This window comes from Chamaea fasciata, unplaced genomic scaffold, assembly GCF_029207755.1.
Source record: "Chamaea fasciata isolate MVZ Bird 193981 ecotype frontalis unplaced genomic scaffold, bChaFas1.0.hap1 SCAF_5, whole genome shotgun sequence".
In the NCBI taxonomy this organism is placed as follows: Eukaryota; Metazoa; Chordata; class Aves; order Passeriformes; family Sylviidae; genus Chamaea; species Chamaea fasciata.
The window spans coordinates 59,770,415-59,783,652 of record NW_027094090.1 but is presented as its reverse complement, the minus strand read 5'-3'; the positions used below and the strand labels follow the sequence as shown (position 1 = coordinate 59,783,652).

The 13,238-nt window shown below is 43.1% G+C and overlaps 1 protein-coding gene across 1 annotated transcript in view; it reads right to left on the bottom strand.

The window, feature by feature from the left end:
* The window catches only part of CHPT1 (choline phosphotransferase 1), a 22,094-nt gene extending 8,856 nt beyond the window's left edge, over positions 1–13,238 (bottom strand). Inside the window, exons 1-3 of the mRNA XM_066183917.1 lie at positions 12,935–13,238; positions 4,204–4,351; positions 3,202–3,343 (exon numbers count right to left, since the gene is read on the bottom strand). Coding sequence (XP_066040014.1) covers positions 3,202–3,343; positions 4,204–4,351; positions 12,935–13,177 — 533 coding nt within the window. The 5' untranslated portion in view covers positions 13,178–13,238. The remainder of the gene's footprint in view (positions 1–3,201; positions 3,344–4,203; positions 4,352–12,934) is intronic.

Sequence of the window (13,238 nt, the reverse complement as noted above, 5' to 3'; positions counted from 1 at the left end):
ATATATATAGAATATTACTTTCCTTGACTGGGAAAGTTACTCTATAAGGTGCACACATCTCTGGCTAAGATTTAAAATTAAAGCTACACTCCTTTCCTGGAGCAAGCTACATATAATTTTAAAAGGGAGACTCTTTAATGAATACATCGTTAACTATTTGAGAATTCTGTATGAATTTAGACTTGATGTGTAAGTATCAAAGAAAGGTTTAAGGTAAGCTCATAGTAAACACAAACATTTCCATTAAAAGCGTAGCATATAAAAGCAGATACTATAACAAGCAGGCTGGGAAAGAAGGGATTTCTTTAAGGTTCATATCATGAAAACTTGAGAGAAATAGCCTGCAAAACAAGGGAGGACTGAGTCAGAGGATAAGTAAGCATTTGCTGTATTTCTGAAAACATACAATTGCTATCTTGCTTTCCTCCATTATTTTAGAAAAGGTGGCCTTATATCCCCTATGAAGTCCAGACTCCATATTTCACCTTCTTTTGTTCTCAGACAAGACAGACAGCTCTTTATAGTTGTATTTAGTTGATGAAACCTCACACGAAGCTAAGACTCGAAAAAAATAAATCAGTACTTTTTAACCTTTAACATAAATAATTAAAATAATGACCAGAAACAAGTGCATATCAAAGGTACCTTTTATGGTACCAAAAGTTTTGAGGCAGTGGCTTATCTTCATACTAAAGTTACCAGCAAACAGTAATAATCAATGTTCAGGTTGTCTTTTAGCAGCTGGAATAAATTTGCTGTTTTAAGGTATTATGACCAATGCGTATTGCTACTTACTTAGCACATGACCTGTCTGCACAGGAAACAGTGGATTTTTAAGTGGAGATGGCAATCATCTCTTGGGTAATAGAAAAAAATTATCTGAACTTGATAATATCAGTTAAAATTCTCTTCTTTCATCAGAAAGATGGTGATAAAATATGCTAAATTTCATCAGTTCTGTGATTCTTAGAGGATCCAGAGTTTAAACTGGTTAGACAATAAGCTGAGGTGCTGATGGCCTCTTAAAGCCAAGAGAATGGGGACTCCTCTTCTTCCTAAGGTGTTGTATTCCCTCAGTTTTATTTGCTGTAGTGCTCACTGGACTGGAAGGTGAACCAGTCCAGCTTGCCAGTCCAGCGTAGGCTTTGTAACTTCTGCCCATGTCATGAAGTGGCTTGAGGTCCAATGACAGAGTGTCACGGAACAGTGGGGTGGGAGTAGGCTCTTCCCCCTCTGCCAGGGATGAAGTGTTACATCCACCCAGCCAGTGCTGAACTTGCTGGTTACCTTATGCAAAAGCAGCCATGTGAAGTGTTCAGAGGTTGCACTCTGTACTATTAATACCAGGATTTCTAATCTGCATTGCCTTTGTTGTTGCTGGTGGTGGAAGGAGGCTCTTAAGTTTAATACTTAATTTTCCAGCGGCTCAAAACTGTTGGTGGGAACAGAGCCCAAATCAGAGTCCAAAGACTTTACTCAGACACTGCACAGTATTCCACAGCCTGACAATGTCACATTATTCAGCTCTCTGATCCTTCCTGGCCATCAGCACTAGCAATCTCTCATTTATGATTTATTTCTAAAATCAAGTGCTGTTAATTGAGAAATAGCATGAAGTGAAAACTTCCATCCTTCTTATTATGTACCATCATATTTGGGGCACTACAGTAATGCCTTCTTCACACCTCTGTTCTTAAGAGAAACAAAATTGAGAGCCTTGAAAAAAGCCTGTGACTGGACAGAAATAAGTTATCTTGTGGAAAAGTTGTGTCTGTTTAACTTTAAACAGTAACCATGGAACACCAGGCCATCCTGCGCAGTTTGTACTATGCACTATCATTATATTAAAGTAGAAGTCACCAAGTTTTTAACAAAATCTTTATGTGGTAAAGGAGTCTCAGTGCCTTCCCGAATAAAAGGTACAGAAAAGCAGTCATGTCTGCAAAACACCAGAGCTCATGGCCTAGTCCACCTCCCTTCAGAGCAGCCTACTGTCATGGACAGAAAGTATCCTGTAAAGCACCTATTTTTGTTTACAGTACAAGATTTCCTTTAAAAACAATAGGATGTGCAGGCAGGCAGAAGAATTACAGTTTGTGTGGTCAAATGCATTACCAGCAAATCAAAAAGGGTTCTTACTAATATTGCAGAGACAGGTGCATTTGATGCAGTGTGCAGGGATCACCAGCCTGTCTGCCTGCTAAGGCACTTCCTGCAGGGCAGAGCTAAGTAGGACTATGAACAGGTGATTTAGCAAGTGATTGGGATTAGAGGAAGAACAGCCTTCATGTATGACTTACTTTCACTTCTGCTGCCACAGAAGTCTCAGACCTTTTCCTCTTTTCAGAAGTAATTATACTAAAGCGAAGCTTGTTGCTTAAAATCAGCAAAAGTCCATGGCCAGGCTCTACCACAGCTATAGGAGGGTGCACCAATCCCCACACTATTAGCAGTTAAATTGAAATTACTGTCTTCTACATGAATGTCATGACTTCTCCTATGCTGCAGTGAAACAGATAAAATTTCTATCAAGTCATGAACAGCATCACAGCAGTCTCTAGAACTGACCTGACATAAAACCTAAAGGACATCAAAGCCAGTATGAGCCAGATTAAAAAAAAGACCCTCACATAAACGTGGGGTAGTTCTTCAAGCATTGCCATAGATCTGTGGAACTCCTTGAGGATGCAATGGGTGCAGAGAGTTCATTCCAAGGAAGACTGAAGATGACTATGAAAAGGAAAGCCATTAGCAGGGCAGTTTCTCTAAAATGCATGTGGTTTAGAGTCCCCTGGGGCTGAAACCGTTCTGTGGCTGGGAGATTACAAAGGGAGGTACCCAGATGCTTGCTCTGTCCCTACTCCTACACAGGGCACTTGTCTGCAATGTAAACACGACCTCTCTGGCCTGAACCTGCACGGGGCTTGTATGGGTTCTGACAACAAATCTGCAGACAAAAGAGCCAAATGCATGCAAACAAAGCATGGAGAGCTAAAATCAGCTGCTAAAAGAACAAGCCCTCGGTATTATGCAGAGTTTCAAGTTCTTGTCAGGCAAAACACAAGTCTGCTAGATTGGAAGGGAGATGAGAAAGACGGTGAGAGAAAGAGAAAGCAGGGATTAAACCAAGAAGAAACTGAAATCAAGGAGCTAGCAGTCTCAGACATGAAGCCACATGTATTTCTAAAGATACCTACTTACTTTCCAAACCTTAGTATGCCTGATACGTATGTCTGCCAGTGAGCAGAATAGAACATGAACAGTCCCACAAAACAACAGAAAAACAACCAGTCAGGATTTGTTCCTAGTCGGATTGCTATGCAGGATCCAAGGACAACAAATACTGAAAAGCAGAAATGAACATGTTAGTCATATACCCTCTTTGCTTGAAGTTAAGAGAAATTAAAAACACAGGACAATTTACATCACTCTAATAAAGTAATTCTATGACTGATACTTTACTGAGTAGCTGACCTTCAGGGGCAGTCCTGGCAGGAGAGACCAAAACACAGCACTCCTTTTCTGCCAAGACAGAGCCCTGCCCTCTAGCCTACAGTGGTTGTTCTCCCTCCTCCTGGCCTTGTCATCCTGTGTTCTTCGCAACACTGACGACTTCAGCTGAAGGGCCAAGCTCAGGGAGAGTGGCAGCTGCATTTCTCTGGGACGTGAGACATAAGGAATGTACCAATTCCCAGAGCAACTGTTTCAGCCATGAGTTTTACAGAGCTACAGGCACTGGCACCAATGCAATTGTTAAGGAAAGTGAAATGGAGCTCAGTTATACTCAGTTATGGAAAGTGACACTGAGCAAGGCTTACTTTCTAAGAACTCCCAACTTTTTAAAAACTACTTCTTCTAAGGAATATAAATAACCCTTCTCCTAAGTGCCAGACTGGATACCCTATTACCAAACTGATACTTTGGCAGATTACTCCTGAAGTGGAGTAGATGGACTACTTAAGTGCAGAATACACCTTACCCAACATCTGCCAAAAGAACGTCTAAAACAGCCCCCTGTTACTGGCCAGGGATGCAAAGGTCAGGAGATGGTGAAGTTATCCTAAAAGACCCTGTTTCAAACAGGGGTTTGGACTAAATGACCTCCAGAAGTCCCTTACAACTTCAACAAATCTATGATTAATCAGCTCCTCTTGGAAACAGGACACTTATAAACTAGGATGGGCGACAGTAGGTTAAGGCTACCTGTGGAAATAGAGTCGCAACCATGATCAAAGAGTTCTCCGAGAGGAGAACTACTGTTTGTTCTTCTGGCTTGCTTCCCATCAATGGCATCCAGAGACTGGTAGATAAAAAGTCCTAGTGCACCCAGGATGTATGCCCAAAAAGGTGCCTGAAAGAGATTCACATAAAAGATCACCAGGTAGTTCCCAATTTCTTAGGTGATAATTGTTTCATTAAAGGTAAAATAATGTTCACCACAAAACTGTACTATACTGTGCTATTTGTTACTTAATTAATAGACAAACCAAACACCTTGCACTAATTTCTACATGGATTGTAGTAACTACTGTAGTAAACTACTCCAGACACACCAGTGGAACACAGGTCCTTCTATTTATTTAAACAAAAACAAACCCAAACCTTTAGCCCCTCTTCTGCATCAACTGACTTTCTTTTCTACCTTAAACCCACAGTATTTCTGTAATTATTTGTTGCATTCTTTATGCTGAAAAATGTTATAAAAATAAAAATCATCTTTCAAAAAGAAAATAGTGGCAATGCACTTGCTAAAGCTTTCAGCAGTTTGTGTGACAGACACTTAGATGATTTGTTCATACTTATAAATGTATAAAAATATACATATAAATATAAAAAACCCACTAAGTTTCTTCATTTAATAAAAATTTATTTTATTTAATTCAGCCTTTAGGGAAAGATATTTTTTCCAACACCTAGGCACTTTGGACAAGGCTCAAAAAATGAAGTAACTCACTAAACGTGAAGGAGAAACTATCTACTTAACATACGTCATCAGTGTCAAACCAAGCTGTTACATTAACACCACTCTTAGGTTCAAAGGAACTGTTCTGCAGTCATTCCTTTCAAAAGCACTATTTTCATATGCAAAGTCAGTCTGGCTTTGTCTAGGAATTAGGTTTTGTTTAAAGTTATTTAAAATACCGTTGGAACTTAGCATGGGCAACATTTTTGCCTCATGTAGTTTCCAGAGGTACCCTTAGCATTCAGGAATACTGTTCATTAAAACAAAGTCAGGTAAAAATGCTGGAAATGCAACTTGCAGGTCAAACAAGGGAACACCCACAGGCAGTCACATGAATCCTTTCCCACTCCCTGCTCAGGGACAGCTGTGGTGCAGCTACACCTCTGCAACTCCTCTCCTGCAGCACAAATTGACCAACAGGTGTCCATGTATTTTCTAAGAGCAGTAAAGGCTGTTAAGCAGATTAGACAACAGATCAGATCTCAGTGTGCTGAGATTTGCCCACACTCAACTAAACCCAGTGTCACTGCTGGGGAAGAAGGGAAAATTGCAGCCATCTGTCAGTTCAAAGGCAGCAGTAAGAATGCAGATGAGGTGCAGCTGCTCCTCTAGACATTCTGATGTCTCATCATCATTATACTCATTGTCTTGAGCTAGGAAAAAAGTTATGCCTTCAGTTAGACTGGTCACAAAACACACTAAGCAGCGACATGCTTAAGGAAAGTCCAGTTCTGAATAGCATTTTTGCTGTTATTTAAGAATTCCTCACGTATTTCAGGCTGGCTGATACACTGTTATCAAAGTCAAATGGTTGGCTGCTTCACCCAGCGTTGAAGGAAGACAGTCAAAGAATCAGGAATTTGCTTTAGGTTCAAGCTCTGCATTTGTATGCAAATGAAAACCCAGAAAACTTAAAACATTCTTCAAAACTGGCAAGGCTGTCTCCTCACTTATTCCAAGGAAACCAAGAAAAATTGTTAACACAGATCATGTAGGAAGCCTTAAGCAGGTGAAAGAGGATGAGGAGATATTCCAATGGACATTTAACATACTGGTATTTGATAACTCCTGCAAAGATCACACTATAGAAATCCAGGTCAAGCGATGACAGCAATACATGTTTGATGCTTACTGATGGAATTAGTCAAGTTTCTTAGGCTTCTTCTCCCTTTTAGTCAAGTTACACAGAGGAATCCTGTCTTGGGAGATGGCATTAAACCAGGGAGAGAATTTTTAGTCACCTTTTGAAAAAGTTTCCCTCCTCTAATGAAGAGGAAAAGATATAGCCTGTGGGGAACAGGAGGTGCCTGTGGCTACCCCAGGACTGAGGACCACCAAAGGCCCCACAGAGGCACAAGAGGACTGAAGGGAATCTCATGGGACAAGCTCACTTGGTCTCAATATTGTGCAGGGGAACTGCGGCTACCTCCACTTGCTCTCCACCCTTCATAAACAGAACTCGGGTACTTCAGAACATAAAAGCACAATTAGGACTTTGCTGAAGCTGAGACAGTTTTAGTTGTGATATAATCCATATACTAAAGTTACCACAGTATATACACTGGCTTTCAGAATAACTTTGTCACATGGAGAATAACAGAGAATCTCAAACACCGCAGCTCCAGATGTATGAGCAGAAAGGCCATGAGAAATCAGTGGTTTCACTGCTGATTTTTAAAAGAGTATTTGAAAGACATTGCCAATTTTATCAGCAATATTTCTGTGAAGTGCCACAAAAGTCATCTGCAGTGTTTTGTGAGGTGTCCTTACCGCGCCATACTTCTATTAATTATGAAAAGATAGCTTGAGATCTACATTTAGCTTCCCGCAAAGCAAGCATAACACAATATATGCAAAAATAAACAAATGCATCAGCTTTAACTCAAATTTCTATTAGGTCTTTCTGACAAAGCAGTAGCTTTTTTTCCAGTTGCAAGTTATGGTCATTCAGGCTGATTCAAGTCTGTTTGCATTGGCTCCTACTGGGACAAATCAAAGCAACAGTCCCTCCAGATTCCAGAAGCAAAGCACTCTATCTGCCCTTTGCTGATCTGGACAAAGGGTGAGCACTTTCATCTGCTCCCAGTGAGGATCATCTGTACCATTGGCATTTGTAGCAGATGTATCAGTATCCCCCACAGTTCAAGAGAAATTAAAAAGATCCTAGTAAGAATAGCGTATGTCAGAGTGCTTAGAAACACTATCTAGAGCATTTCATCCCTAGGCTGTCAGTTCAAATCTAACTCATAGAGGTAAGAACCAAAATTCACTTGTGATTAACTGTCATTTAGCAAATTAAATGAATGCTCTTGTGTTTTAATTTGTAAAACACGGTTTTCCAAATCACCAAAGGTTCCTAAAAACCATAGATTTTCTCTGCTATCCACCCTCCCAATACAGCTCCTGCTGCTGTCTCCTTTGCCTTCTCATGTGCCTGGCTGTCCATTCACGGATGTCCCCTGATGGCTTTCCACACTGGACCCCAGTAGTTTTCAAATTAGAGAACTGGGAGCATCTGAGCATGTTGACATGGCTGAGCAGAAAGGTCAGGAGGCTCCCAATAATCATCAGCTTTTCACTGATTAGGTGTTTATTATCTCTGCCCACAGTTATATCCTGCCCAAGCAAATGTATTATTTGGCCAGACCTAGGTGCTTTCTCATGGAACTAGAAGAGAACAGAAACCTCAGGGACAGGAGGCAGGGAGGGAGAGGGGGATGCTTCTCTGCTTCAATTCAAAGGGATGTCTGAAGATACTACATCCCCAGAATCCTGTCACACATAGACTCAATACAGCAGAATTGGTAATTTACTGACCAACGTATGTCAAAACAAAGCCATGTACATGTGGTGTTTGACAGATATGTGTGACATGTGTTTCCTTCAGGAAAAAAATGGGGGTTGAACAGCAGGCATTCTTCTGCTCCCATGATTCCACCCCACAAAACAGTATGGACAGCTGCAAAAGACTACATGTGTCATCAGGGAAACCTCTTAGAACTTGTTTCAAGCACAGCTTTCAAGTCCAGAGAAATCAACAGGCAAAGGTTTTGCAGTATTTAAAGATTCAGTTCCTTAATTACTCATCATGTTTAGCCATAATCTCACTTCCTCAATCCACGCTTAATAGTGTTGCCCTAGTTTACATGGTCCCTCTCTGGATCAGATCCAGAATAGAGGGAGACATTTTGACTGGACTTCCCCCTCCTCCACCCCCTAAACATGGATCATTTCCCATGCTTCTGTTCAGCACAAAGCACTGTTGCAATTGTACTAATAGCAAGATGAGGGAAGGGGCTGTTCAAACCTGAACTACAGCAGGGATGAAAAAAATAAAAATAATAATCAAATAATCATACCATAGTCCAAGTGCATTTCATACATACCAAGGACTCTCTGCATTCCTTTAGCATCCTCGACTCTCCAACAAGCCCTGTCTGAAAGAGCTCCCATCCTTCTGTGTCAGGATTCCAGTACCTTCTTACTTCATGCAAAATAACCTCCTTCTCCCCTTCACAACTGATCTGTTCCCCCCACCCCCCCCCCCACCCCCCGCCACTCGTGGGTTTTGGCTGAATTTCCCACTCCATGCTTCACATTTCTTTTCCAAGTCAGGTAATGCTTTTTTCCTTCATGCTGTTCCCCCATCCCCACACACATGCCCTGTTCATACCAGCTGCTCCAGTTCAACTTCTTTTCTACTTCTCTACTCTCTCTCCCAGGAAGTTCACCAGTGCTCCTGCTGTTTACATAATATCATACCTGTCAATATCTTCTCCTCATTTTGCCCTCTGGCAGGCCTGTTTCATTTTCAAGGTGGTTTGGTTGTTTGTTTGGGTTTGCTGTTGGTTTTTTTAAGTTTTTTTTTAAAGAGAGAGAGAAAGGCAGAGACAGCATCTCACCAGTGCTCCTCCCCCTCCAAAAAGCTGATAGTAGAGCCAGGTGAAGTCACCTAGACCCTTCCCTGCTTTTTGGTCTTCCTAGATATATGGCTTTCTAAACAACACATTTCAGCAAGGTATGACACCTTTGATAAACTCACTACACCATTTCTTGAACACTCCTGCAGAGCTAGCTGCCACGAGCCTCCCTTCCTTCCCTTAGCTCTCTGCAGAGAAACCCTTGGGCCCCTGCTCCCTTTTCCTATTACTGCCCAAAAAGCAAATCCATAATTCATGCTTTTCTCTTCCTGTCTTCCTCTGTTCCCAGTTCTTTGCTTAGATCATGCTCCAAGTGCTACAAGATTAATTTTCAAACAGTTATAATTCAATACAATGTAATAATTACAGTTAGCATGCACTTCTGTCTAAAATTCTAGCTTCTCAAACCATTCTACAATTCTACGACTTTATAAAAGAGGGCAGATTTAGACTAAATGTAAGGAAGATTTTTTTTTTTTTTTATGATGAGGGTGATGAAACACTGGCACAGGTTGCCCAGAGAGGTGGTGGATGCCCCATCCCTGGAAACATTCAAGGTCAGACTGGACAGGACTCTCAGCAGCCCAATCTAGCTGAAGATGGCACTGCTGATGGCAGACAGGCTGGACAGAATGGCCTTTAAAGGTCTCTTCCACCCAGCTATTCTATGATTTTAGAGAGACCTGTGGCTGATCTTGAAGGATTACCAAAGTTAGACCCCTCCACGAGGAACCATGAAAGCAGAGGATCAAAGTTTCCTTTCTCCTTTTAAAAAATATAATTATGTTTAGTCAGTTTTCTTCCTTGGTTTTCCCCAGAAAGGGGAAGGATACGCAAGATTCCCCTGCAAAGCGTTATGAACTGACTAGCTGCTTCAGAAAGCCTGCTGACAGTAAAGCAAAACAATTCACTGTCTTATGGTGGGGATAAAATCTAAATCCTCACCTAAGAAGTGCTCCTTTCGCACTCTAATACAACAGATACACGCTGTTCTTACTTGATGTCAGCAAGAGTTTTCATTCCTAAATATGTCCTAATAAGTGTAAAAAAAAAAAAAAATAGGAACACAACCCAGGCCGCAGTCACAATGAAAACAACATATCAGTGCTCCACAGAACACAAAACGTGCACGTGGTGTCATCTTCACCACCTCACCTGTGTACTGTTTTTATAGATTGCTGTCTTAAATTACAGAGATTAGGAGACTGAACAAACAATAAAAATGTACACATGAATCATGGTTACAACAATGCCTGAGGGGTGCAACCTGCTAATGGCTTAGCTGTAAATAAGAAAGTTTGTGTCAAAACATGCACTTACAGGAGACAGTGGTACAAACCATGTTCCTGCTAGGCAAGGCAACATTACTGAAGCAGACAATATTTTATAATTCCAAAACCTACCGTGCTAGTCAGTAACAAACTGGCTTTTAATGGCTACTGATACTGATAAAGATAAAAAGGATAGTGTATAGGGAAATAATAGCTCCATGTTAGGAGAACAAGAGACCATTTTGTGGCTTGAGACATTAATTGCATTGGGGTTGGGAATAAGCAGTATGAAGTCGTGGAAGTCACTGCAATAGGACAAGATGGAAACTGAAAGTACAAACAGGTTCAAAACAACTAATTCAAAAGCCAAAATCATGAGGTGGAAAGTGTCTGTGGGGAAACCGATACCTATACCGTCAGTTGCTTTTTAGCAAGTAATCCAAACAGAATCCCTTGCAAAGAAACTGCTAAACCACAGTCTTCTGGCAGCTGGAAGACTGGTATACTGGAGAAAGATCTCCTTTCTAAGCATTTGTTAGCAGCTGCTCTCCAGGGATTTCAACTACTTGGTTTGGATGGTTTGTACAAACATCAAGACTTTTGTGTTTTCAATAAAGGTTTAACCAAAATGACACACTTAAAATTGGTTAGGGAATAAAAAAACAACTACATAAACCAACTCAAGAAAACCGCTCCACATCAAAACCCAAACCTGCTTGTAATTTTATTTAAGTCTTCTATTCAATGCTCCTACCTATGAGACTATAACAAGTTCTTGTTTGTCCATCAGGAGATCAAGACATGTTCATAATGGAAAGAGGTGCTGTTGAAGTGCTGTATGGTATTAGTTGTCTGTGATTTCAACCATCTTTAACATAATTTTCAGCTCCACCTATCCTTTCCAGCCCACGCATCCCAGTGAAAACTTCAAAGTAGGTATTACAACAGTGCATGCAGCACCTGTTAGTGTTGCAACAACAGTTTTATTTTTTTCAAAAAGCCATCCAGAAACATGACCTCAGCTTCGGCAGAAGACAAGCTGAGTCATTAAACAAGCTGGAGAGAGAATGATGTTTCTAAGTGATGCAGCAAGAGAAAACCAGGGTTATTCTCACAGAGCAGAGGCAACAAACAAAACAACAGGATAAGGATGGTTCCACACTGCATATTTATAAAGGATATACTGATATCTGAACATGACAGGATAGTCCAAACTACAGGTTCTTACAAAATCCAGCTTCCAAAATTTAAAAAAAAAAAAAAAAAATCACGGCAGTTCCAACAGAAAAGTTCCTAAAATCCAAACTAAGTCTTCCTGGAAGGAATAATTCCCTGTATGTCTGCAACACAACTTTTTTCTTTTTGTACAAGAGTCCTCAAGGGAACAACAACTTAAGTAAAACTTACTTTCCACTTTTAGTTTTGAATATCAAAGAGGAAAAGCTACAATGAGCATTCGGACACATAGCTGGCACAACTGATATTTTCACCACAAAACTAAGCTAACGGAAGCAATATAGAGGCATTTTAATTCTGAAAGTGTGACTAGAAGACCATCTGTAGCTTCCAAGCGTTCACTACCATCTCTGTCTTCCCTTCTACTGCCTGCAACGCCTGAGTGCTTCTACCTGGTGATGTGTATCAGGGGAGTTGTTAGGGTGAGACCAAACCGAAGTTAATTTCGATCTGGATCAGTTTCCTGATATGTCTGCCACAAATACCTCTGCAAACACAAAGGGCAAAGCAACTAGAGAAAAAGAAACGTTCTTCTGGCAGGAACACTCATCAGGGTTAAAGCTACGGTATTAAAAAAGTCCCAACCAACTGCCAACCTCTGCTGTTAGAATTTAAGCCCATCAGAACACAAGGAAAACAACGGCCACCTTTCAAGGTATTTTACCCACATAAAGCAATTTCCCCCTGCTATTTCCTACCCTAACTACCATAAAGACTCCGCAATGGGAAACATGCAACAGGCTGGGAAGCTCTGATAGAGCTCCTGAAATTGACTGAGAAACTGTAGGCGCTGCAGTTCAGGTGAGAACAGCACCAGCCCACGTTAGCAAGCCCGTCTTCCCTCCAGAAGTTAAAGCATTAAACGTTTCCCACACAAGGACAGGAAGCATTTGAGCTACAGTCAGCTAACACATCTGCCACCCAGACCCAGTCACAGCTCCGACGCCGAAGCGGCACCAGCCATGTGTCGTGGCCCAGCCCTGCCCTGCTCCCGGGCACCTCCGGCACCCTCTATCATGACCAGCTGCTGTTTCTACGTCCACGGCCCGTGTGACAACCACACTCTTGAGGAGGGTGGCATTCCCTCCCCAGCCAGAGGCACACACACGGAATGCAGGATGGCCGAGGGGGAGACGGGTGTCCCACGCCCCCGGTGAGCCGGGCTGTGTCCTCCGCACCAGAGCGTGCCGGGCGGGCCGAGTGCCCACCACACCAAAGCCCCGGCCCCAGGGGGCCCTCGGGGCAGCCAAGGGCCGCAGCTCGCCTGCGGAACCTCGCCCTTCCACGTGATCCCTACAGCATTTTGGCACTCCAACTTTAACACCCATCTCCGGCTTGACCCCTGCTGCCCCAAAGGGTGAGCCGCGCGTCACCGCTCCCCTGATTTCTCATGACAGCCCCGCAGCGCTGCCTTAGCGCTCCCTGCCAAGGGACGGGCCACGCGTGTGGCCGCGGTGCAGCCCGAAGCGACAGGGCGGGCACGGCCCCCCGGCTCCGGGCACTGCCAGGAGGCACCAGCGGGGCCGAGCCGTGTCCAGCGGTACCTGCTCGGTGGCGCTGGGGCAGAAGGCGATGAGCGGCAGCACCGTCAGGCAGTTCAGCAGGAGGCCGCCCATGGTGATGGCGTTGGGCGCCAGCCCCCGCGGGACCTGCTCCACCAGCCAGCCCCAGTAGGGCTGCAGCCACGGCTCCAGCAGCGAGCGCCCGGCCGCGCTGTAGCGGTGCTGCTCCAGGCGCTTCAGCTGCGCCGGGCTGAGGGGCGCGGGCAGCGCCCAGAACACGGCCATGCCCGTACCAGCGGCACGGACGGCACCGGGGTCAAGGAGCCGCCGCCGCCACCGCTCGGGG